This window comes from Oncorhynchus masou, chromosome 9, assembly GCF_036934945.1.
Source record: "Oncorhynchus masou masou isolate Uvic2021 chromosome 9, UVic_Omas_1.1, whole genome shotgun sequence".
NCBI lineage: Eukaryota > Metazoa > Chordata > Actinopteri > Salmoniformes > Salmonidae > Oncorhynchus > Oncorhynchus masou.
In genome coordinates this window covers 63,688,609-63,714,158 of record NC_088220.1, presented here as the reverse complement: position 1 = coordinate 63,714,158, position 25,550 = coordinate 63,688,609, and the positions used below count along the sequence as shown (strand labels likewise).

General features: G+C 43.8%; 1 protein-coding gene across 4 annotated transcripts; it reads right to left on the bottom strand.

Annotated features, from left to right (window-relative positions):
- Positions 1-179: 179 nt before the first annotated feature.
- On the bottom strand, positions 180-25,550 carry kiaa0753 (KIAA0753 ortholog). 4 transcript variants are annotated; one of them, XM_064974891.1, is made up of 17 exons: positions 25,139-25,550; positions 22,381-22,668; positions 21,996-22,266; positions 21,589-21,761; positions 21,272-21,493; positions 20,644-20,836; positions 19,460-19,644; positions 19,190-19,332; positions 18,926-19,081; positions 18,293-18,382; positions 17,862-17,949; positions 17,334-17,420; positions 16,958-17,128; positions 16,654-16,735; positions 16,328-16,448; positions 4,129-4,359; positions 180-2,979 (listed from the first exon to the last, which is right to left on the bottom strand). In XM_064974891.1, exons 1-17 carry the CDS (start codon positions 25,238-25,240, stop codon positions 2,826-2,828), a joined length of 2,757 nt encoding a protein of 918 aa, XP_064830963.1. In that variant the 5' UTR covers positions 25,241-25,550; the 3' UTR covers positions 180-2,825. The 4 variants fall into 4 exon arrangements, with proteins under 4 accessions (XP_064830963.1, XP_064830966.1, XP_064830965.1 ...); XM_064974894.1 differs by having other exon boundaries at positions 17,334-17,417; XM_064974893.1 differs by having other exon boundaries at positions 19,190-19,329.

Here is a 25,550-nt window from a genome sequence, read left to right as displayed (position 1 = left end):
TCACTCACAAGAAAAAAAAACATTCACTTTAGGTAGAATAGGTTTATTCTTTAGAAACAATCTCATACCGAGCCACTAAGGGCAGTGTGCCAAGTGTACAACAGGCTCTGCTTTGAGACACAACACACCCTCCCCCCCAACTCATATTTCCCCACTACCATGACAGAGGATACAGCATGGGTTGTTCATAAAAAACAGTTTATTCAAAAACAAATATAAATACACGGTTTAAATTCTTTATCAACCACATTAAGCATTTTGAAAACAAGCACACAATATTTTTCCAAAGTAAACAAACAAAAAGCAAACAGACAGAGAATCAGTAGGAAGGCAAAGCCTGGTGGGGGATGGATGTTTATCACATTATGCTTGATGGTTTCCATCAAGGATGAAAAGGCCTTTGGGTTTTTCACACTTTACAGTTTCCCGTGTGTATCAAGAATGGTCCGCCACCCAAAGAACATCCAGCCAACATGGCACAACTGTGGGAAGCATTGGAGGCAACATGGTCCAGCATCCCTGTGGAAAGCTTGACACCTTGAAGAGTCCATGCCCTGACGAATTGAGGCTGTTCTGAGGGCAAAAGGGAGTGAAACTCAAAGCACCAGATCTCATCACTCAGAACCAATTGTCTTTCTACACTACTGGATTTGTCCCATGGGGCTGTTCCAGAGTGAAGGTCAGTGGGTTCTAGCAGAAAAGAAGCCAAGAGATGTGCAGATTGTCTATTAACAACAATGAACGTTGCACCTCAAGTCTTGAAATAAATTAATTTAGCCTTTTAACCATCCACACAGACTTAGCTTTCAATATGTCTTCAAATTCTAACCATGCCTTATGACAAAGCAAGGATAAGGGTTTCATATTTGATAGCTAGCTCTGACTGCCACTGCTTTAAGATTAGCCACAGCCTTGTATTGAGGGGGAAACAAGGTTATTTCTCTCTCGTTGCTGATGCAGAGATTTTATAGGTCAGACTATATGATGACGTCAGGGAGAACACAGCCCAGGGAGGGCACATACTGTGCTGATCAATTTCTCAACTGGAGCAGCTGGATCCAACTACTACAATCTCTTCAGTAGTTGTTCAGAGTAAGAAAATGTCACTGGTTCTGTAAATAGGTAAATATGTCCATATGGATACTTAGAGAGAAAAATGATCTCACTTGGCTAAAGATTATATCCAATTTTCAAAGAATCGTGAAAAGTGCCAGCCATCAGCTGAACTGTCCCTGAGGGAAACCTAAAATGATTCTATCCAGCCTGAATGGACATCATTGCCTCAAAATGAGTCCCTGTGTGTTCCACATAATTCATATTATGACTAGTCAATATTCATGGTCACATGAATTCTGTCTTTGACAAGGATAATTATGCTGGCTAACATAATGTAGGGACAGGCCATTTTCACCATTAGAACAGTCCTGTATCTGGGTGGCTGTAGTTCAAATCGATAAAGCAAGACGCATCTCATTTTAAACATATGTTTTAATACTAACATCATTAAAGTTATCAAGTGAATCACCCGATACCTAATTTTGACAAAAAAAAGCTAACTTTAAAATGTTGTACCAGAAAAAAGTCATTTGAAAATAAACTTTGGGCACCAGTATAAAACAGTCTGCCATGAATGTGCCATAAAACATCAAAAATAAAATGCATCAAAGCAAACAAAACCAATTTCATTATGTTCTGTGTTCTGTGTTCACAGATCAGAATAGATCATAAACAGATCTTGTTGTTCTGTTTGTTAATTGTGTTGAAAATACATTTCTGTGATGAGTCTGTGTTGGCTGTTTGGGGCGGGAGGTGATACATTCAAAACCTAGGTCTCAACAAACAGAATTTAGCACAATGACAATGAAAAATAATTAGAAATCAGCCATCCTGACTCTCACAGACAAACAACATATTTTTCAATTTCAAGAATTTTGCAATTCAATTCACTCCTATTATAATGCTGAAATGGCTCCTAGAGTCCAATTTGTGTAGAGCTTTGGGAAGAAACAGAACTGTGAGAGCGAGACATGTGTACGTGCATAAGCCTGTATGTATTCAGGCACCCACACAAAACACAGTTGGCGGAGAGTATTGTGTCTGATTCAGAGTGAGCTAATTCACTCAGTCACTCTCTGTCCCCTGTCACAGTCAGCTCCTCTAGGGGCCAACTCAACATCTGGATGCGTCTCTCTCCTCCTTCACAGCTGCTTTCAAGTTTCTCTCCGCAGCCTGAGAATATCCGCTCAGGCTGCTCATCCAACATGCACTGATGATATATGTACTGTCATTGAATTAAACATTTGTCATTTGGCTAACAGAGTATTTGGTGCATGCCATGGGAAGTGAAGCACAGAATTTCAATGAGTGCAATATGCTATCCGGATTTCCTATTAACCAATGAATCGCGCCCTTGGCTTGCTTACCCCCTATTGTTAATTCCCCCAAACAATTAATTTACTTCCATGTTTCAATGTGGAAACGGAAAGCGTGAGTAATCCTCTGGGAGAGGTTTATTTATGGAAAGAGGGGAGACAATCTTCTAATCCCCTGTAATGTAGTAATATTCTCTTAATTTATCAAAACCAACTTTCCCAGTGGAATTCACCCATCCCTCTGGAAGAACTACAGAAAGGAACCTGCCAAATAGGAATAATCTGCATTGCTTTAGTTCCATTCTATTCTGAATGCTGTCACATCAATGCAGTCAGGATGTTTTCCTGACTGCGGAATTTGCACTTTGACTATTCTGTTGGTCCTGAATTGAAATATCCATCTACGCAGTACACCTAACTATCTCGCCCAATGTCTGTGAATAGGAAGAGGATCTATTGGATGTCTAACGGTGGAACTGAAGCAGGAGGTGACGTGATTGGCTGAAGGAACTCGGAGGTGAAGACAGCCTCTGCGTACTCCTCACAGACGTCCTGGAACTCTGCTGCTACGTCAGCCAGGGCCTCGGACAGAAGCTCCTCTGACAGACTGGGAGCAGAAGCAAAATTAGAGAAAGAAAAATGTCAGGAGTCCCCGAACCAAACAAAAAGATAAAGTTGTATATAAAGCTTGTGTGCTTACCAAAAAAAGTCTTGCAAGGGTGCACATGCAAATAATACAAGGTTGTTCTTGCTTAGTCTTTCAAATCAGACAGAGGGAGGGAGCACACATCAGGGACCTCACCACACACTGACTGGTATGGGCAGCTTATAACCAACATCTCACAGATAGACAGGTTACTCTGATGAGTGAGAATAGCAGGCTAATTGACATGGCATTTCCCCCCATCTTTCCCTTGATACTGGAGTAATTGGACTGGTCCATCTGAAACAACCTCCCTCCCCCAACACATGAAGAATAGTTCAGATGCATAGCTCAAGAGGACGGCATATGATTGTCATCTCTCTCTCTCCTGTCATCGTTAAAAGTAACGAGGCAACAATAATAGTTGTCCCTCGGCTGGCAGGGTTGATTTTCTTCGCTCACTTTTTTTGCAGCAATTCACACTCCCTCACACGTATATGGTGAGAGGAGAGAGGGCCATCGCCAAATGCCAGACCTGAGTATCTCTCCTTTGGTAACATTAACAAAAATTGCCAGATTATTCAAGTATATCTGCTTCTCTTTGAAATGTCTGAATATGATGCATTTCTGATCTATCACACTCTAATGCATTCAGTACACTCATTGAGACAAGTGGGATTCTCTGCATTGCACCAACTTAAGAATTCTTTTATATATGCAAATGTGTGGGTGGGCTAGAATAACAACTGTGAACACCAGAGACCATATCCTGTAGCGCAGTATGCTAAACCATGCAGACACACGCACCCCACAACTACTCAAACACTGGGCCTAATGTTTGAATAAGGAAAGAGCACAATGTTTGTGGAAGAGTTGTGTAGCCAGGTGAATAATCCATCCTCCTACACACAGTGTCATTCATAACTGGCTGGCAAATAAGACAAATCTGTCGAGATGGCTTAGGGGACAACAAACCCAAGCAGCAAAATGTACATTTGAGAAGGTGAAACAGTGAAAAGTACTATAGTTGTGCCTGTACTGCTAGGCTGCATTCCAAATGGAACTAGTAAAACTGTACCCATAGGTCCCTGGTCAGAAATAGTGCCATTTCACCTGTCTGCAATGGCCCAGGGGTTGAAGCTGCCCACAGCCTCGTGGGCTACCAGGCGGAGGTAGGCCTCGTGGTCCTGTCTGTATTGCTGGATATTCCTCTGCATGCTGGCTGGCACAGAGAGTCGCGTACCGTCTCCCCACCTCTCCCCTGGGACTGGGAAGGTGCTGCTGCCGCCAGGTTGACCTGGGGAGACCACCTCCCTATTGCTGCCCTCAAACAGGGCACTGTGGCTGTAGAGAGATGGAGAGACAGACAGGGTGTTCAGACTGGAGAGAGAGAGAGAGAGAGAGAGAGAGAGTATGCTCGGGTTGTGGAAAGACAGAAACAGACAGACAGGATGCTCTGGCTGAATACCAGACTGATGGAGCTTCACACCATATTTTAATTACATTGTCCTCATCTCCATTCATTCTGATTCAATTGGGTACATCTGTCAATGGAAGTGGAAAAGCAGCAGCCTGGAATAGAACTGCTATTCATTGAGGTAGGGGCCGGAGCCAATTGCCATATTGAGAGGCCCGCGAGTCAATTGGAGGAGGAAGGAGGCCCTTGGTAACCGAATAACCTCTTCGTAGAGCCATGTCCTCACTGTGGTCCCGAAGAGGCACACACACACAGAGGAGGTTGAGAGGGGTGTGATGCTACGTCCTAGAGTCTGTGTGCTCCACTCACATCCCTCACCCCCACACTTCCCTGAGGGGCTCAGGTGGGCAATGTCCAGGCCAGGGTTGTAATATTTTTTTTCTGTGAGCAAATCAGTCTAGCTCTGGCAACAGCACTCTGGCTGATACTATATTTAGAGACAGATGCAGCAGTTCCACGAGCAAAATGTCTCTCTAATGTTCTCCCCACACGCCAAGCCAGATCCAGTCCAGTCCAGTCCCTGGCCCTGTTTGCTTCTGCTGTTCCTGGTGTCTACACAACATGAGGCCAGGCTGTGGGCACACAGACACACAGGGAGAAGTGCCAGGGTGGGTAATTCACTGTTGGCCCTACCAATTTGCTTCATCCCTGGACTACACACAGGGCCCATTTATGCTCTTGGGTCATTTAAGGGCCACTGTAGCGATCATTTCCCTTTTCCCTGCTGCAAGGTTTCCTTTATGTCCACAAAAAATAGAATAACACATTTAGATTTAAATCAGTGTGAAGGCTCCCAAGCATTATGTGCAACTATGAGTGTGGGAATGATGGCACCAGCCTGGCAGCACAGCCAGTGCAGCTTGTAAAATATACAAGCTGCACTACTCTTTCTCTTGGCTCTACAAGGATGCTTAGAAAGTTAGGAGACAATGAGGACACACTCACTGACATGTTGATCGTCAGTGGTGAATATTTTGCAGCCTGTTCACTGTTGTGAACGGGCAGCAGTTGCTGACAGAGAGAGAGGAGAGGGTAGCTGCAGTCTGATCATAGCCTGACAAACCCAGCCCTCTCACATCCACCTACTACAGAAATGCCTAGTGGGAAAAAACACAAACAACTCAAACTGATGAGCAGCCTGAGCCATAAATTCCCACAGTGAAGTGTGTGAAATTGTCTTCAAATATCTTACGTTGTCTCATTCTTCTCCAACAACTCCAGAAGTCTATCGCCAAGGAAACAGAGAAAGTGGCAAAACACCAGCTCCATATGCGATATATCAAACAGGAAGCAGACTGAGCTGGGTTTGATTCTGAGACAGCGAGAGTGAAATAATGAGAAAGAGAGAGAGACCCAAATCTGTTTTCAGAGATAGTGGGGGGTGATTCAGGGGAAGATGCTGGCTACAGCTCTACTGCTAGAGAAATGGTGCTTAGGTTCTGAGAGCAGAGGAAGAATTCAATGCATTAAGAAAACAGGTGGATAGAGAAAACAGTGCAGAGAAAAGGAGGTGAATCATTACAATGTGGTAGCAACTTTTATTTTCTTTCTGCCTACAACAATCACAGATGGTTCTACCCATTAGGGCCAATCCCAGAGACAAGGACAAGAGTTTCTTGGGAGCTAGAGGTTGATTAGATGGGCGGGTAACAGCCATCACCGCACCAAATCTACTGAGATGCTCCTCTCCGGGAACAAGTTTAGAAGAGTTGTTCTGAGAGAACAGTACAAGAGAGTGATAGTTTGAGAGAAAGAGGAACACACCAGGGACAAGAGAGCTACCATCCAGCAGGTTTTCACTCCAATCCTAAGCTAGCGCACCTGATTCTAATAATTAGCTGGTTGATCAGCTGAATCAAGTTAGTTACAACTGGGGTTGGAGGGAAAACATACAGGCGGGTAGCTCTCCAGGAACAGGGTCAGAAAGCCATGGACAAAAGACTGGAGTCTTTAGATAGTATGGAGCAACAGCAGACCAGTCTTTAATCTGACCATAGATTTGTTTGTCTTGGTGGTGGAGCTGTGGTCAGTCAGCGAGGGACACGTAGGGCAGCTCTCAGTCTCCCTCCACTAGGTCTTCTCACCATGGAGACCTCTTTCCCTCCACTCCAATGATGCATGACCCCCCCCCCCCACTCCCACTCCGCGGCTCTCACCAGACGCATACTGAGGAGTAGATTCTCTACCCACCCACCTCCATCATAAATCACCCATCAACTCCATCATAACCACCTATAATCATCTCCATCATCATCACCCATCATAATCACACATCAAATCATCCATCATCTCCATCATAACCACCCATCATCTCCACCATAACCACCCATAATCATCTCCATCATCATCACCACCCATCATCTCCAGCCTAAATCATCCACCATCTCCAGCATAAATCACCCATCATCTCCAGCATAAATCACCCATCATCTCCATCATAACCACCCATAATCATCATCACCCATCATAATCACACATCATAAATCACCCATCATCTCCATCATAACCACCCATAATCATCTCCATCATCATCATCTCACCCATCATAAATCACCCATCATCTCCAGCATAATCGCCCATCATCTCCAGCATAATCACCCATCATCTCCATCATAACCACCCATAATCATCATCACCCATCATAATCACACATCATAAATCACCCATCATCTCCATCATAACCACCCATAATCATCTCCATCATCATCATCTCACCCATCATAATCACCCATCATAAATCGCCCATCATCTCCAGCATAATCGCCCATCATCTCCAGCATAATCGCCCATCATCTCCAGCATAAATCACCCATCATCTCCAGCATAAATCCCCCATCATCTCCAGCATAAATCCCCCATCATCTCCAGCATAAATCACCCATCATCTCCAGCATAAATCACCCATCATCTCCAGCATAAATCACCCATCATCTCCAGCATAAATCACCCATCATCTCCAACATAAATCACTCACCCAAATTCAACCCAGGTCACAGAGAGAGATAAGGATCTACAGCATCTTATGAAGTACAGATACAAGTCGGAAGTTTACATACTGCTTAGCCAAAGTCAGTTTTCACAATTCCTGACATTTAATCCTAGTAGAAATTCCTTGTCTTAGGTCAGATAGGATCACCACCTTGTTTTAAGAATGTGAAATGTCAGAATAATAGTAGAGAGAATGATTTATTTCAGCTTTTATTTCTTTCATCACATTCCCAGTGGGTCAGAAGTTGACATACACTCGATTAGTATTTGGTAGCATTAACTTTAAATTGTTTAACTTGGATCAAACGTTTCAGGTAGCCATCCACAAGCTTCCCACAATAAGTTGGGTGAATTTTGGCGTATTCCTCCTGACAGAGCTGGTGTAACTGAGTCAGGTTTGGAGGCCTCCTTGCTCGCACACGCTTTTTCAGTTCTGCCCATACATTTTCTATGGGACTGAGGTCAGGGCTTTGTGATGGCCACTCCAATACCTTGACTTTGTTGTCCTTAAGCCATTTTGCCACAACTTTGGAAGTATGCTTGGGGTCATTGTCCATTTGGAAGACCCATTTGCGACCAAGCTTCCTGATAGATGTCTTGAGATGTTGCTTCAATATATCTACATCATTTTCCTCCCTCATGATACCATCTATTTTGTGAAGTGCACCAGTCCCTCCTGCAGCAAAGCACTCTCACAACATGATGCTGCCGCCCGCGTGCTTCATGGTTGTAATGGTGTTCTTCGCGCTGCAAGCCTGACCCTTTTCCTCCAAATATAACGATGGTCATTATGGCCAAACAGTTCTATTTTCGTTTCACCAGACCAGAGGACATTTCTCCAAATAGTACAATCTTTGTCCCCATGTGCAGTTGCAAACTGTAGTCTGGCTTTTTTATGGAGGTTATGGGGCAGTGGCTTCTTCCTTGCTGAGCAGTCTTTCAGGTTATGTCGATATAGGACTCATTTTTACTGTGGATATAGATACTTTTGTACCTGTTTCCTCCTGCATCTTCACAAGGTCCTTTGCTTTTATTCTGGGATTGATTTTCATTTTTCGCACCAAAGTACGTTCATCTCTAGGAGACAGAAGTCGTCTCCTTCCTGAGCGGTATGACGGCTGCATGGTCCCATGGTGCTTATACTTACGTACTATTGTTTGTACAGAACGTGGTTCAGGCATTTGGAAATTGCTTCCAAGTATGAACCAGACTTGTGGAGGGCCACAATTTTTTCTGAGGTCTTGGCTGATTTCTTTTGATTTTCCTATGATGTCAAGCAAAGAGGCACTGAGTTTGAAGGTAGGCCTTGAAATACATCCACAGGTACACCTTCAATTGACTCAAATTATGTCAATTAGCCTATCAGAAGCTTCTAAAGCCATGACATCGTTTTCTGGAATTTTCCAATCTGTTTAAAGGCACAATCAACTGTATGTTGTGGAGTGGTTGAAAAACAAGTATTAATGACTCCAACATAAGTGTATGTAAACTTCTGACTTCAACTGTACTCTAGTCTAATGTCTGTTGAAATATTAGAAGTACAGGCAATGCATTTGGACTGAGTACTGAGTGTTTCTCAGGATGAAGTATCTCCATTAAAGCTCTAGACTGTAGCAGCTAATTCAATCTTTATGATGAACTATTAGTCTAGACTCAATAGCTAAGTGGTTCATTGGAGTGAAAGGGGGCTACATATTTGTAAATTAGCCATAGCTAATTATATTTTTTCCTCATCATCAATTATAACCACATTTTCTAAGGAGAGCTTTGGGTAAATGATACCTCAACAGAAGTGTACATTTGTCAGTAAGAAGACTTTATAAGAGGATGTTAAAGCACATATATACATACACCTGATGATTGGAAATGGTGGAAAGATATTAATTCAACATCTGCCACACAAAGACTGAATATTGGGGAGTGTAGGCCTTTTGTCTTAGGGGATCTCAATACAGCACAACAGGCTTTGTACCTACCCCAAATGAAAGTGACACTTGTCAATGACAAATAACAAAACACCTGAAGAAAAGGGAATGGGGAGCAAAGAGTTACTATGAATTCCATAACAAATCAGATGACAGTTGTTTGAACATTGTGTTCTATAACAACATTGTGTTCTATAACAACATTGTGTTCTATAACAACATTGTGTTCTATTCTCAACATCCAGGAGAAAAAATAACCAATAACAGCCTTTGAGCTCCTCAATGACAAACAATAGAATCAATAATTTAAGAGTGATAGGCATACTGAATGATGTGTGCACTGCTTTCTAAGCTATGAGATAAGATTATGCATCCAATCCCTGTTGTGTGTGTGTTTGTGTTGTCTGCAGTGGAAGGGCCTGCTGACTCCCTGTACTGAGCAGTGTTTGGTTGTAATCACAGGCAGGCACACACACTCACATATTGAGCTCCCAACACTAAATCGGCAGCTGTGCCCACTCACCACTTCCCAAACACACAGCAGTAATCACCAGTTTCATACATTCTACACTACAACAACTGTCCACACACACACACACACACACACACACACTAGCTACCACTATCCATTCCTTATAGAATGACTAGCCCCCTCTAGTGACAGTCTGACATACTAAAGGGGTTTGCTCCCCAGCGACTTAAACTTAGTATAAATCGTCCTGTGATGGACAGCCCTATAAAAAGTGTTTAATTAACATAATGATACCAATAACTCTCTCCCTCCCTTTAGATGTATCCTCATTTGACCTATTTTCCACTAACACTCCATTATGCAGAAACCTGAAAAAGTTTGTACTTCATCACAAGTATGCATGAGTAGTAAATTGGGCATAGCTTAATTGAGCAATGTAGCTGTGTCCACAACCTACCTAGAGCTCTCTTCACTGTATTGTACAACGGCCCAGAGCTCCACTCCACCTCTGTCTGATGTGGTCCCAAGGGGATCCATTTGATTTTAATTAACCTTTTTTTTTTAAATCAAGGAAGTCCCATTGAGATCAGAAGACCTCTGTTACAGGGGAGACCTGGCCAAATGAATGAATGACGTAGAGAAGAATAAGGACAGCCACAGAAAAATAACTAGAACTTAGATTAGGCATTACATCAACCAGATTCATAACCATCATCTGGTCCATTATTTATTTTCACTAAATCAAGTCTTCTGATAGTCTTTTGCCTGGCATCAAAGTGAGCATTATCATATGGTGGGTAGGCTACATTTCAATCTCCACAATTTCAGTGGAGCAACTTCCCGGAGTTGGGAATGTAATAAGAATAATCAAATGAGAACAATACAACACTAGACATGGGAATCATCATTTTGGAGCTAGGAGCTACACGGTGGTAATAGATTTAGCCTGTGCTCCTGCTCATATCTTCTGATCTGAGGAGGGAGGGCTGGTTGAACAGTCAGAAAGCAATCTGAGAAATGTCATTCTCATATGAGCCATCCAACAGGCAATAGTGTGCTGTAATTACCAGAAGGGCTTCACTTACTGAATAATAATCACCTCCGGTCTGAATAACACTTCTGATAAATCAAGAACAGATGTGATCTTGACAGGACTATGAGGTCTGGCAGAAGAACCTCCAGAGAAATATACATTTTAGCGCTGGCAGTGCAGTACTAGAGATATGCACTCAGCAACAATCTCTGCCTTCAGCAAGATGTGGCTGCACACTTGAGGATAAACATGAAGAAATATAATTATGTCTCTTCGATATGTGAAGATGTCCCAAGACAAACACTATCTCGCCAAGAGAATAATCAGTGAGCCAGACACACTACACAGAACAGAAACCCCTCTAGAGTAATTCCATACAAAACCAGGACAAAAAAAGACCATGACTTTGGAGGTTTTACACAAAATGTTATCCTTAGAATGGACCTTTGGAGCAGGGTTTCCCAAACTCGGTCCTGGGATTTTGCCCTAGCAAACACAGCTGGTTCGATTGAGAAATAATTCAGCAAAGTTGGCATATTTATTACATTTTGGCCGTACCCAGACCTCCTTTAAGACTCCAATTTGTGTCATATGAAGCTTTACCGCTTGCTCTGCAGATTTGTGCTCTGCAGATTTGTGCTCTGCAGATTTGTGCTCTGCAGATTTGTGCTCTGCAGTATTTTTTTTAAATTTCAGTAATAAACTGTTTACAATAATGTATGAGTACTGACAAATATAAACATGAATATTGAAAAAATGTATCTTTCAATATATTGTTGAACACTCTACGGGAATCTCAAAGCTCTAGAGTGGGATCTCTGCTAGTTTTAAAGTTACAGCCCATTTTATACAGCGAAATTGGCACAGTAGGCAGAATGTGCAATGATCTCTGCCCATCCTGCAAATCACCAGCAGAAAAATAAGCAACATTCATACATTAATGTCAAAAAAAGTGTATTGAAATTAAAATACTACTCATATTACAGAGCAAGCAGTAAAGCTTCATAAGACCTTTTTTTTTTTTTAGCTTGTAGCACCTACAGACGAAACATTATGGAAGCGTCACCAACCTGTCGATCGCGATCGACTGATCCATCTCTAAGGCATTCCTAGTCGATCACCAAACATTTCTGTAGAAAAACCAACGTGCATATGATTCAGTAGCCCTGCGCACCAGGTAGGCAAAGTGATCACACTTTGAACCATTTCATTTGTCTGAAAATACAAACTCCGCATAATGGTGGACCGGGAGATCCAAGAATACAGCAAAGAGCTGCTTTTTTTTGGAGCGAGTTCACGTGTACGTTTTTATTCAGCACTATTACAAAACACTCTTCTCCCTACTTTCACTTACGCTGCAATGAATGAGTAGCCAAGTGTATCAATATCCCTGAATTTTTATTATTAGCAGTTCGCCGGGTCTATTTTAATATCAAGGAATATTACATTTTCTCTGGTCATAGGAACAACATTAATTTATGCATGAGTCAGATGCGGTGCGACTCGAGTTTCACCATAACACCATGCCCATACCGGACGTGCCCAAGAGCCATCGTGCACAAATTGATTTTGTCCCCCCCACACCAAAAGGCGATCACGACACACAGGTTGAAATATCAAAACAAACTCTGAACCAATTATATTAATTTGGGGACAGGTCAAAAAGCATTAAACATTTATGGCAATTTAGCTAGTTAGCTTGCAGTTGCTAGCTAATTTGTCCTATTTATTATTTTACCTGAAATGCACAAGGTCCTCTACTCCGACAATTAATCCACACAAAACAGTCACCCGAATAATTTCTAGTCATTTCTCCTCCTTCCAGGCCTTTTCTTCTTTGGACTTTCTATGGTGATTGGCATCTAACTTTCATAATAAGGTGTATTACCACAACCGACTGACCTCAGTTCATCTTTCAATCACCCACGTGGGTATAACCAATGAGAAGATAGTACGTGGGTATCTGCTTCAATAAACCAATGAGGAGATGGGAGAGGCAGGACTTGCACCGCGTTCAGCGTCCCAAACAGAACGGACTTCTATTTTAGTGCTTGGCAAGCAGACACTTGTTGGCACGCGCGAGTAGTGTGGGTGCAATGATTGAATAACATGTATGTATGTATGCGAGCGGTGTGGTCAGCATGTAAGGTGGAAGACAGTGTCCCCTCTCTCTGGTCAGACTCTCCCTCCCTCCACTGAGAAATCTTAGACTTTCCACTTCAATACGTTCAAGACAACTGGAAACTCTGGAAAAAACGAGATCTGACTGGGAAAAATATATTTGAACGGTCATCCAACTCGGAATTCCAAGTCGGAAACTAAGGCTTCTTTCTAGAGCTCAGACTTTCCGACCCAAAGATCACTGATGTCAGGATTTGACCTTGTAACCAATATGCTTTGATAATGTATAAGGCCTACTGCACAAACTTCATTCCTACAGACCAGTTTTCATTAGGTTAATGTTACATTTTTTAAGTCATGTATAAAAAATATAAAAAATCTGAGCGGTAGATCTAGGCTTGGGTTTGGACTGTGACGAAAAAGTTGGTGACCACTGCATTACGGAGTCTTAAAGGAGGGTAAGGCCAAAATGTCATAAATATGCCAACTTCCATTAATTATTTCCCAATTACACTTTTCGATACAAATGTCAGATATACAGTATGTCAACAATCTTTCCTCCAGAGGACAATCCGATAGATTACATTTAGTGAAAATTTCCAAAATCATGTTCGTTCCCCCCCCCCCCGATTTTCTATGGAATCACTGTCTAGTGGCACCTTTATCTCTGTCAACCCTTTGAAGATAGCACTCAGAACACAGGCCTACAGGGAAACATACTGGGAAGAAAGGAAGTGGAAAACACTCCCTGTATGTTGGCACATAAAGATCAATCCTTTTCAGTCCTGAGTGTTTGGTTGACAAATTTTCTCTACGTATTCAACGATAATAGAAAGAGTGGAGGGAAGAACTCCAGGATATGCTCTGTCATTCTGTCGGTTTGTGGGGGGACGAGACAATATCCCTGTGCCATTTAGAATCAATGCCTATTGCTTTACAAATGAGACAGAATACGCTGAAAACTTACCCGGCATTCTCAGACACACAACACACAATCATTGTGTTGTGCTTTCACACAAGTGCACTCGTCGATACAAACAAATACCTGGCTTCATTTTCGATCAGACACTTCCACATTATCTCCATCATCCAGCTATTGGGGCAAAAGCAAGGGAAGTACAAGGGAGAGAATTTTCATGACGCACTCTGCTAGTCTTTTTATAGGAATCCTGTCAGAGCAGTGTGTCAGAGGCAATGAGGAAGACACGGGCCACTTTCCTTTTTTTAAACACACAAACTAAATTACCTGCCACTCAGGCAGAGGTGAGAAGTCCCATTGGACTGTGTAATTCACTGGGCCGTGAGAGAGAAGAAGACACAGAGGCAGACTGCCCTGGATGAGTCTAATACTATCTTCATAGAGGCAGGATGGTACAGGTAGCTGTTATCTACAACACAAGGTTAGAAGTAAAGCTAATCTGGCCAATCACTACCTCCAATACAGGATCAAGAAAGCCAAGCTCAGTGAGTTCTGCAAGCATTGTTTTATCCATAAACCATATCAATTACTAGACAAAGTCATAACCTGCGCTATGCATGGAGTTTGGGTTTTTACCACATCTTCCTCCTCACTCACAAAACAGACAGCAAGAGGTATAGTTTTCTGGTGGTTTGCCCATAACCTAGTTGTCAGTCTCTGTTCAGTTATTACATTCCACTCCTTGTACTCCGTGTCATTTGCCAAAGACACAAGGAGTGGGATGTTAGAGACTGGTGCCCAGACTAGTTTGCCCGCTCTTCAAAGACAGCAACAGAAGATTACAGATGGGTGGCTAAAAGCAGACAGACTGAGTGAGAGATGAGTCACAGAAGAGTTGGTCTGAGCCCGTCCAGAAGGTCCAGTTGGGGCAGAATCAGTGAACTACTCGGTCTTTAATCTGCTAATGGTGCTGCTGCTTGAATCTGTTCCACTGCATCATGCTGGCATGTCCGCTCCGCTCCACTCTCAACAACTTACTTCCCCTGTCAGCCGTTGGCTCCCATCTCTCACACTCTCCAATCTTTCTTCTTCCTTCACTTTCCTAGTTCATTTAAGCAACGGCAGCTACAGCTCTGGCAGGGGAGGGAGGCAGAGGCACACTCCCTATATCTGTTGCCAGAGGGAGAGGGGGTTTGGAAGGAGTTAGGCTTGGTCTCATTGCAGCCAGGAGACATTAGGGGTGGAGATGAACAGCCAGAATTGAGGCACAACAAAGCAGTGCCTTCTGGGAAAGGAATAAACAACATTCCACCTCCATCAGTTTTGTTGTGGACGCCAACTGGAAAATAAAGCAATTGACAATTTTTGGGACGGTGGTTTTGTTGGGCACTTTCTCACTGTCTTAAATTAATGGGATCAATGTTCTGCATCAGTTTTGTCTGGTTATATTGTCCCATGCCATCCTTGACACCTTAATGAGTTCCTGTCTGAGCAGGTTAAGTGATGTCATACACCATTCTTCTCTGTAATGAAGTGACATTTAGAGGAGACTCCAGAGGTCCCATCTCCCAGTATAGCATCTCATAAACCTTAACTACAATCTGCAACATCAACAAATGGTCAGGGTACGGCATTCCAATATTCAAACAGTAAATGTAGAATTAAGCAATAAGAAACGTGGCGGTGTGGTATATGGCCAATATACCACGGCTAAGGGCTGTTCTTAGGAACAACACAAGTCGGCGTGTCTGGACACAGCCATTAGATGTGGTATATTGGCCATATAACACAAACCCCAGAGTTGCCTTATTGCTATTATAAACTGGTTACCAATGTAATTAGAGCATTAAAAATAAAATGTTTTGTCGATGTTTTGTCTTTTTGTCTTTTTTTTGCCTTTTTCTCTACTGTGTTATTGACTTGTTAATTGTTTACTCCATGTGTAACTCTGTGTTGTCTATTCACACTGCTATGCTTTATCTTGGCCAGGTCACAGTTGTAAATGAGAACTTTTTCTCAACTACCCTACCTGGTAAAATAAAGGTGAAAAATATATATATATATATATTTTTTTTTTTTTAAATAGGCTGATATACAACAGCTGTCAGCCAATCAGCATTCAGGGCTTGAACCACCCAGTTTATAAAAGTAAGCCATCTGTCCACACATCAACCCATTAATCTCAGACAGGGCTTTCTCTAAGATGGTGGCTGCAGTACTGCATGGTGATTACTACAAAACAAACATATTAACATACAGATACTATAATAATACACAATATTCTATTGAATACTGTGCATAGGACTATTCACAGAGAAGAGCAGAAAGAGAGCAGAAATGACCTGGGAAAGGGAGAAAACAGCGCATGTCAACTCACCCGGTCTCCACAGGGCTCTCCAGGACAATGTCAGCTGTGGTGGTGTGTCTCAGGGCTGGCCTGGTGATCCTCACGGGCTGAGGAGAGACTGGCCTGGAGATTGGAACAGACCTCTGGGGCCCTGAGAAAGAGATTGGGGAGAGGGGGATAAGAGAAAGAGGAGTGGAAAAGGAGTGGGAATGAGGGATAGCCTTGCTAGCATTACTGGCTAAAACAGCACTAACACAATACCTTCACCTGCAGGGTACCAGAGGATCAACAATTCAAACCCCCATGCAAAAGTGTGTGGTGGCTGTGTGGAGGAGTTACTTGGTCTGTTTACTCACCAGTAGTGTCCCTTCTGTTCCAGTAGTAAGGGTCTGAGTATGTGAGGGTAGCAAAACGCCTCCTCACAGCTTCCTGGTCTTTCTGCTCAGACACATAGAAAACAGAAGTACATTATTTTAATTAATTATTCAGCCAAACAATAATACAAAGCCTTTTCAGGAATCCAGACAGGACAGTGAGTGAATTCACTGTCTCCACAGCACAGCTTGACCAAGGCTGTCAAACATCACACAAACTGACCAGTGGTGCTCTTTCAAACTCCCTGTGTGGTGGCCTTTCCTTAGGGCTGTGCTCAGGGCTCACCTCCATCTCCTCCATGCGTAGCAGCATGCTCTCCAGGGTGGGGGCTTGGAGCTGGAGCTGGGCCAAACCCTCCGTCCGTCTGTCTGTCTCCACCTCCCAGGCGGCCCGCGCTGCATCGGCCAGCAGCTCCTCTAGCAGGGCCTCACTCAGCACCTCAGCGCTCTCCGCAGCCTGGAGAGGGAGGTAGATAGCACAGAGCTCAGCACATGGGAAAGGAATCACTTCAGGGCTGTTTCCCCAAATGGCACCCTATTCCCTATATAGTGCACTACTATTGACCAGAGCCCTATGGGCATTTGGGACTCAAATACTTAGAAAACATAAATTAAAACGGTAATATAGGTCAGTATCATTACGATATGACAGGGTTACTCACTCTGTCTGCAGCCTGTTCAGACAGTTGATGCCTTAGTGGCGATGTGGCCTTTCTGTCCCGGGTCTGAGAGGCAGCAGCTCCCATCTGCTGGGGTACACAGGTGGGGCAAGCTCAGTACCACACCACTATTGACCTTCTCCTGCCTAACACCAACCTCTCCTACTCTAACTCAGTCTTGTCACACAGCACATACACAAGGCTGCAGCAGTACACCCTAGGCCTGTAAATTCCCTATTCATTTCACTGTGGTGGCACAAATCTGGTGGTAAAGAGCTGTATGGATTTTCAATTACATATGAGATGTATTGATTTTCCCACTCTTCTGAGGGCAGTGGATTCCATGGGGGGGGGGGGGGGGTCTCCCTGGTCCAGGCTTTTCTTATGTAACAACAATGTGGGTATTGAGTGGCAGAAAAGTTACACACTCAGTTATTTATTCCCTGCCTGCTGAAAAGCAAGAAGAAAACTAAAAGGATTGTGCATACAACCCTTTATTTCTTGAGAGGAGAGTTGAAATGTTTGTTTTACCAGGGCTTGGTTCAACAGAGGCTGAAGTCTCCCTCGGGCCTCCTGCTCAGCTCTCTCAGCCCACTGGGTTGGAGAGCCCACCTCAGACCTGACACACACACACACACACACACACACACGCACACACACGCACACACACGCACACACACACACGCCTGGTGTGACAATATATAGGCTTTGAATCCTGTCTTTTTACTCAGTTATTCCCCTCTGGCTTGGTAATATTGTGTTTGTCCATTGATTTCCAGACTCATACTTGTCACAAACCTGGAGGGCTTCAGTTTTAATAGTTTCACACTGAGGAACAAGTACCTTGACACTACAAAACATTTTGACCTTCCACTTTTAGCTTGACAGGGTAGACTAACAGTATATTTGTTCCCAGGCTATGACAGGGAGTGTGTACAGGACGCAGTACTACACTAGTGTACCGGAGTCTCTGGATGCGTTCTGCTTCATCTTTACTCAGCTGATTTAGGTCCCTCAGTCTCTGCATGGTCATCCTGTCCAGCCAGGCCTGCCTGTACATTCACATAAAAAACACAGTACAACACAGACAGAACCAGTCCTAATGTTAGCTACCGAAAGCAGGCTGCAGGCGTTGGATTAATTATAGACTTCAATTGCACTAATTAAGATTTGATTAGTGCAGAGGGTTGCTGTGCACTTGAATTTAGTGCAGGAAGACAGGTACTGCTATCCATCACGGTGCTTAAAAAAAAAAAAAAATCCCCAATCGAAGAAGCAAGCATGTAGATTGAATTTATTGGAGAAATTAACTTTGAATTTGAATCAGAGTATTGCTTGCAGCTTTCAGAAAGTGGGGTCTGAGATCAGGGTTTTAAATTACTTAATTACTCAAAATTAGCAGATCCATTAATTTAACTGTTCCCTGGGCGGTTTCCTTTGGTTCATTCATTCTGCTATATTATACATCAACTAAAACCTCAAACAAGTGAGGCTAATAAGGCACAAGGTTGTTTGCCATGTCCAATGGTTTATGTTTTCTGTGTTAAAAGAAATGCATTACGCAAATACAATTTATTACTGTCATTATCACTGACCTGATGGCTTCGTTGTGGGCTTGTCTCTGTCTATCAGAGGTCAGACCCTGGTCCTGCTCTGCTGTCACCACACCAACTAGTTGCTGCTCTGAGGGTCCTGAGGAGGGCTTCAGGGGGGAGAAGAGACATCGAGGCTCTGGCCTCTTCTGAGGGGAGCTGGTCACATAACACAAGTGGAAGTGGATTAGAAAAAAATGACAATTAAAAGAGACTAAAGTGAAGGAGAGAGAATACACAGCGAGAGTAAGTTACAAAAAAGCTCACCGCTGTTGTTGTTGTTGTTTAGGAGAGTGAGGAGACGTGGGTATCCAGGGCACAGAGGCCTCCTTCTGTGGCTGCTGACACACTCTCAGCCTGGAAGACACTGTGGGCTGCTGGAAACCTGCATCCCTCACATGGGCTCCCTGCTTTTGGACAAAGATCATGTTTAAGAGACTCAATTGTAGTGAAAATAGTTCAGGCTAGACCGTTATATAATGAACATTTTAAAATAAATTTAATTGCCGCAAAAATTATCGTATTAAACTCACTGACCTTTGTCCTGTCGGGGTGCAGTGGTCCTCCTTGACTGTTGGGGACCTGCTCCCCTCCTTCCCTGAATTCTCTGAGATGGACCAAACTCTCCAGGCCAGCGCTGAGCATCTGGCTGCGATGCAGGTGTGGAGGAGGCTCTGTGGATCCGGGGGGCTGCTGATGCCGAGGGACCGCTCTCCTATCTGCTAACATCACAACATTGGCTCATAATCAGTTTGATTGAAATGTTGTTTTGAAACACTTCAGTGAGGCTATGTGCTCAATAGATAAGTGTTACAGTGCTTGACATGACTAATCAAACACTAGTAAAGCCTGTATGGCCCGTAGGAATAACATCTGCCTGCTCCTTTGACAGACTTCCCAATTACCTGGCCAACAAGCACACAAACAGACACCTGCCTGCTGCTTGTTTGGCAGTGTGGAGAAGGTAGGGGGCTTGCTCATTGACAGTGGGACCTGTTATTAGTTGCCAAGGAGACCTGTGCATACGACGCAGTTCAAACCCTCTCGTGATGTGTGGTGGCTGCACTCACTCTCCCACAGAGAGACTGTATACAGTAGGACCTAGCTACCCACACAATGAACTGCCTGCAGGAGACCCATGGCCAGAGAACCGGACCCAGCCCCTCTTTCCCCTCTTTGTGTCACTCAGCCAGCCCCTCATTAATCTCCACCCTGGTGCCCTGATTCGGGCTTGGTGGGAGGCCCAAACACACGCAGCACTTAAGCCTTCAGGTGATTCCTGGGCCATGGGAGCCGTAAAGATCTGCTCCCTCGTTCACAATGAGATAACAGGGTAAACAAAGACATGAGACGTTCAAATTAAAAATGCAGTTTCAGGAAATGTTCCGCCCACGCAATAAATGTCCTATTTTTGAATCAGATATTTTATCAACTGCTGTGTCAGTGTGTGGGTGGTTTCAACCAAAGGAGGGGGATGCTAATTTGTCTGACGCATTTGCTGTGTTGGTTGTTCCCAGTTTTATGATGTATGAAATTACTTTACATGACTTATTGATGTTATGAGGATATGGAATAATAAGCAAATAATTAAAAAAGACAAGCTAATTAGGCTATCTTTATTAAAATGCTAATAAAATAGCTTCAGCTGACTGAGATAACGAGTGTCTGAATGCTGAGTCACTCAGCCAGAATTAGAATGAGAACACCTGCTCGTTGCTCACCAGGGAAGGACTTCTTGGGGCCTGCTGCTCTACGAGGTCCTCTGAGACCCCTGGTGGCAGGGCCCCTGGGTGGACGGGGAGGAGACGTGCTGCGATGTGGAGACCTGCGGTGGCGTGCAGGGGAGGAGCTGCGTACTCGGGCCTGCCTCCTCTGTGCGTGACTCTCCTGTTTGCTTAGAGCAGTATCCAGGGTCTGAGAAACACATTGAGAGACAGGGATATCAAATATATTCTGTTAACATTGAAATTCAAGAAGCCAAATAAAATCTAAATTAAATGTAGTGTATAATACATCAGCTCTACCTATGGTTGTGTAGCTCTCCAGCACATTCATTTCCAATGTCTTTAGATTGAATAGCTTCGTTTTTTTAAATAGAGCATTGCTTGTATAACTTAATATTGATTTACAAAAAGTTTGATTGCTTATCAAAAATTAGCAATAGATTTGGGACATTTTCTGGTGTCCATCTTCTGTGTCATAAGGTAAGTGCGACCTGTAGGTGATGGATTTAATCTATGGATGCATCACAAATGGCTTTGTGAGAGAACTTTGACCCCTGCCCCTGGTCAAAAGTACTGCATTATAAATGAGAATAAGTAGCCATTTGGGTCTCAGCCTATGACTGACCTCTAGTTTCAGCAGGATGTCCAGGGCAGTCTCTGGGACGGCTGATCCCTGGCCCACCTCCACCTTGGCCGAGCACAGAGACAGCTGGCGGATCAGCTGGCCCAGCTCTTTATAATAGGAGGGCATCCTGCCCTCAGACGTGTCAGACAGCTGATTAGTGAACACCTGCATGGCCCTGACCGCCCCTCTGTGGGCAGCAGCCAACCTGTCCATCGCTCTGGACTGATAAAATGAAGACAGAGGGAGATGGGTGTTAGTCTTTGTCATTGTCCTCATCATGAACCTCATCACAGCTTGGGTTATTAAGTGAGACTTACTTTGTTTGTGTGCTGAATCTTCTGGGAGCGTAATTTGTCTAAATCCTCTTGGATCTCTTTCACCTGTTGTTGTAGCACATAGATGATGCGTGCAGAGCGGGCTGCCTGTTCCTGTCTGCGGACCACCACCCTGCGCTGCTCATCAGGCTCCAAGGGCTCTACAACCATTCGCCCTGCAATGCACAGCACAATACACATGGGCCTCTAAATTGCATGCAGTGTCCCATACAATAAATACCATTCAAATAAGTTCATAACAGCATATTAAATAGATTGGCATATTAGCACCTGTATGGCAACAAGTTGCCACTCCAGGTGTGTTACCCATAGACATAGAATCACTAGAACCTCTGACCATGGCCATTTGACTGGTAAACTCATGGGTGACTTTATTTATGTGGAGTTACCTCTGTTAGCCAGCTGATCTATTCTCTGGATGAAGTTGGCCAGCTCTCTCTGCAGCCTGCGGACCTCCTGGCTGAGGGCTGTGTGGGGCTCCTTGCTGGCTGTTTGCCTTGGGCCTGGGTCTTTGGTTGGGGGGGACCGGCCATGATCAGGCCCAGGGGGTATGGAGACATACTTCTGGGGGGTGTAAACAAGCACCTTGGCTCCAGACTGAATCACATCTTCTTTGGGGCCGGCGGTCTTGGACCTCCCCTTAGGAACAACCCCATCCTGCTTGAAATTGAAAAATGATAAAGGCTGATCATCGATGAATTGTTCTTGGAGAAGAATAAGATGGATATAAACAGTACAAGTGAAAGGGGAGTATACTGATGAGCTCTTATTTACCTGCTCCACATTGTTCTTGATGGGAGTGGTCTCCTCTGGCTGTGGTCTGATGGGGGATCTGTTCAATGACTCCTGTCGTCTCTTCTTCAGATCTCTCTTGGCCAGCCTGACTGCAGCCAGCAGACGCTCCTCAGACAGAGCAGAGAAACACAGAGAGCTGCAGGTGCTATCCAGGTCATCCCGCTTCTCTACCCAGGGCATCAGCTTCTCAATCACAATGGGTGCAGGTGGGCCAACTTGGGTAGCACGGTTATAGGCGTTGGCAGGCATGGCTGCATTGAAAAGTAACTGAAAGAGAACAATAGTGGCACTGGCATCATTCCTGTTGTTGCAATGACATAATTACCAACTTAGCTAGCTAAGTTGATGTTAAATCCGGCTGTCCAATGTATGATCTGGCCAGATCAACTGGCATTCATAATGTTATATTTCAATATCCATCATGATGGCATGCTAGTATCATAAGATAGAGAGAGAGAGACAGAGAGTACAGTAGTACTTCATTAATCCCAACTTGGGAAATTGTTTTATCACTTCAGCATCATATCAATAAATTGACAAAGACAGGACCCGTATCAGTGACAAACACATGATAATTCACATTATAAACCGAGGGGGTTCAAACCCTGAATGTTGATTGGCTGACAGCCATGGTATATCAGACCGCAAACCATGGGCATGACAAAACATGTATTTTTAATTTTTACTGCTCTAACTACGTTAATAATCGGGGGGTGATAAATGGCCAATATAGCATGGCTAAGGGTTGTACCTGTATATACCACACCTCCTCTAGCCTTATTCCTTAAATAAGACAATGCATGTTAATAGCCATAAAAGACAGGTAAGAAATGATGCTCTTTCTCAGGAGAATAGACAAAAACTAAACATTAAAAAGGCATAACAAATTAGTCATTTATAATGGTTGTGTGTAAAAAATGACCTTTTGGGCAGGATGAACCTACTACTACTACTAAACTCATCAAAAAAAGAAACATCCCCTTTTCAGGACCCTGTCCTTCAAAGATTTGAAAAATCCAAATAACTTCACAGATCTTCATTGTAAACGTTTTAAACACTGTTTCCCATGCTTGTTCAGTGAACCATAAACAATTAATGAACATGTACCTGTGGAGCGGTCGTTAAGACACTAACAGCTTACAGATGGTAGGCAATTAAGGTCTCTAAAACTTAGGACACTAAAGAAGCCTTTCTACTGACTCTGAAAAACATCAAAAGAAAGATGCCCAGGATCTGCGTGAACGTGCTTTAGGCATACTGCAAGGAGGCATGAGGACTGCAGATGTGGCTAGTGCTCAGACTGTCCGCAATAGGCTGAGAGAGGCTGGACTGAGGGCTTGTAGGCCTGTTGTAAGGCAGGTCCTCACCTGCAACAACGTTGTCTATGGGCAGAAACCCACCATCGCTGGACCAGACAGGACTGGCAAGAAGTGCTCTTCACTGACGAGTCAAGATTTTGTCCCACTAAGGGTGATGGTCGGATTCGCGTTTATCATTGAAGGAATGAGCATTACACCGAGGCCTGTACTCTGGAGTGGGATCGATTTGGAGGTGATGGGTCCGTCATGGTCTGGTGTGTCACAGCATCATCGGGCCAAGCTTGTTGTCATTGCAGGCAATCTCAATGCTGTGCGTTACAGGAAAGACATCCTCCTCCCTCATGTGGTACCCTTCCTGCAGGCTCATCCTGACATGACCCTCCAGCATGACAATGCCACCAGTCATACTGCTCATTCTGTGAGTAATTTCCTGCAAGACAGGAATGTCAGTGTTCTGCCATGGCCAGCGAAGAGCCTGGATCTCAATCCCATTGAGCACGTCTGGGACCTGTTGGATCGGAGGGTGAGGGCTAGGGTCATTCCCCCCAGACATGTCCAGGAACTTGCTGGTGCCTTGGTGGAAGAGGGTTGTAACATCTCACAACAAGAACTGGAAAATCTGGTGCAGTCCATGAGGAGGAGATGCACTGCAGTACTTAATGCAGCTGGTGGCCACACCAGACTGTTACATTTGATTTCAACCCGCACCTTTATTCAGGGACACATTATTCATTTTCGGTGGAACTTATTCAGTTTGTCTCAGTTGTTGAATCTTATGTTGATACAAATATTTACACATGTTAAGTTTGCTGAAAATAAATGCAGTTGACAGTGAGACATTTCTTTTTTTGCTGAGTTTGTTGCATTAGAGCGCTGTGGAGTGGGTGTGTAGCATTGTCCATGATTGTGTGTTTTAGCTTGCAGCCTTTTTATGAACATGTCCTGCATTGACTCGACTGCATCTGATTGTATCACTTGGTTTCTTCATGATTTTGTCCAGTTTGTTTGTCATCCTTTCGCTAAGTTTCCATTCCAGCACATTTTTTTTTATTTCCCCTTTGTTTAACCAGGTTGGCCAGTTCTCATTTACAACTGCGACCTGGCCAAGATAAAGCAAAGCAGTGCGACAAAAACAACAACACAGCTATGTACCTTGTCAGCTCGGGGATTCGAATTTATAACCTTTCGGTTACTAGTCCAACGCTCTAACCACTATGCTACCCTGCCGCCCCAGGAAAGGTAACCAGGAAAAGTGACTGGACCGTCGATTGTGGGGCTAACGTTAACGTGTTTGTGCATACCTGGTCTGATAGTACTGCCTGTTTCGTTTTACGAATCGTGATTTATTGGTCAGATAGTTCAATCTATTTGACCATATGTGGGTTTACATGAATGTCCTTCAGCTAACGTTGTCTTACCTGATTCTGAGAAAGTCGAGAGCTACGATTTGTGCCTAATGTGACCCAGCTTTTCGATTGTCCTAAGGTCATCGGAGACTCCTTCAGAAAGTTTGCAGCCATAGCTGTTCCTAAATCCGCTCGCTAGCTAGCAACCGGTATATCTACATCAGCTGTAACCCTGGCTAGCTGCCTAGATAGCTAGCTAAAGTTAGGCTAACGGTTAGCTTTGATCCATTTTGCCAACCTTAGTCTAACGTTTCAGTACGTATCTAGCCATGCAACATTATGCTTCGATTATTATCATGTAAATAAATTGAAAATATGTGGCTCGGGGACTATTTGTACGGGATACACTTCGACAGCTAGCTAGCAATCTAATCTTAGTTTTTTTTTATTAAAACGCCGCCATGACAACCAATAATAAGCACTG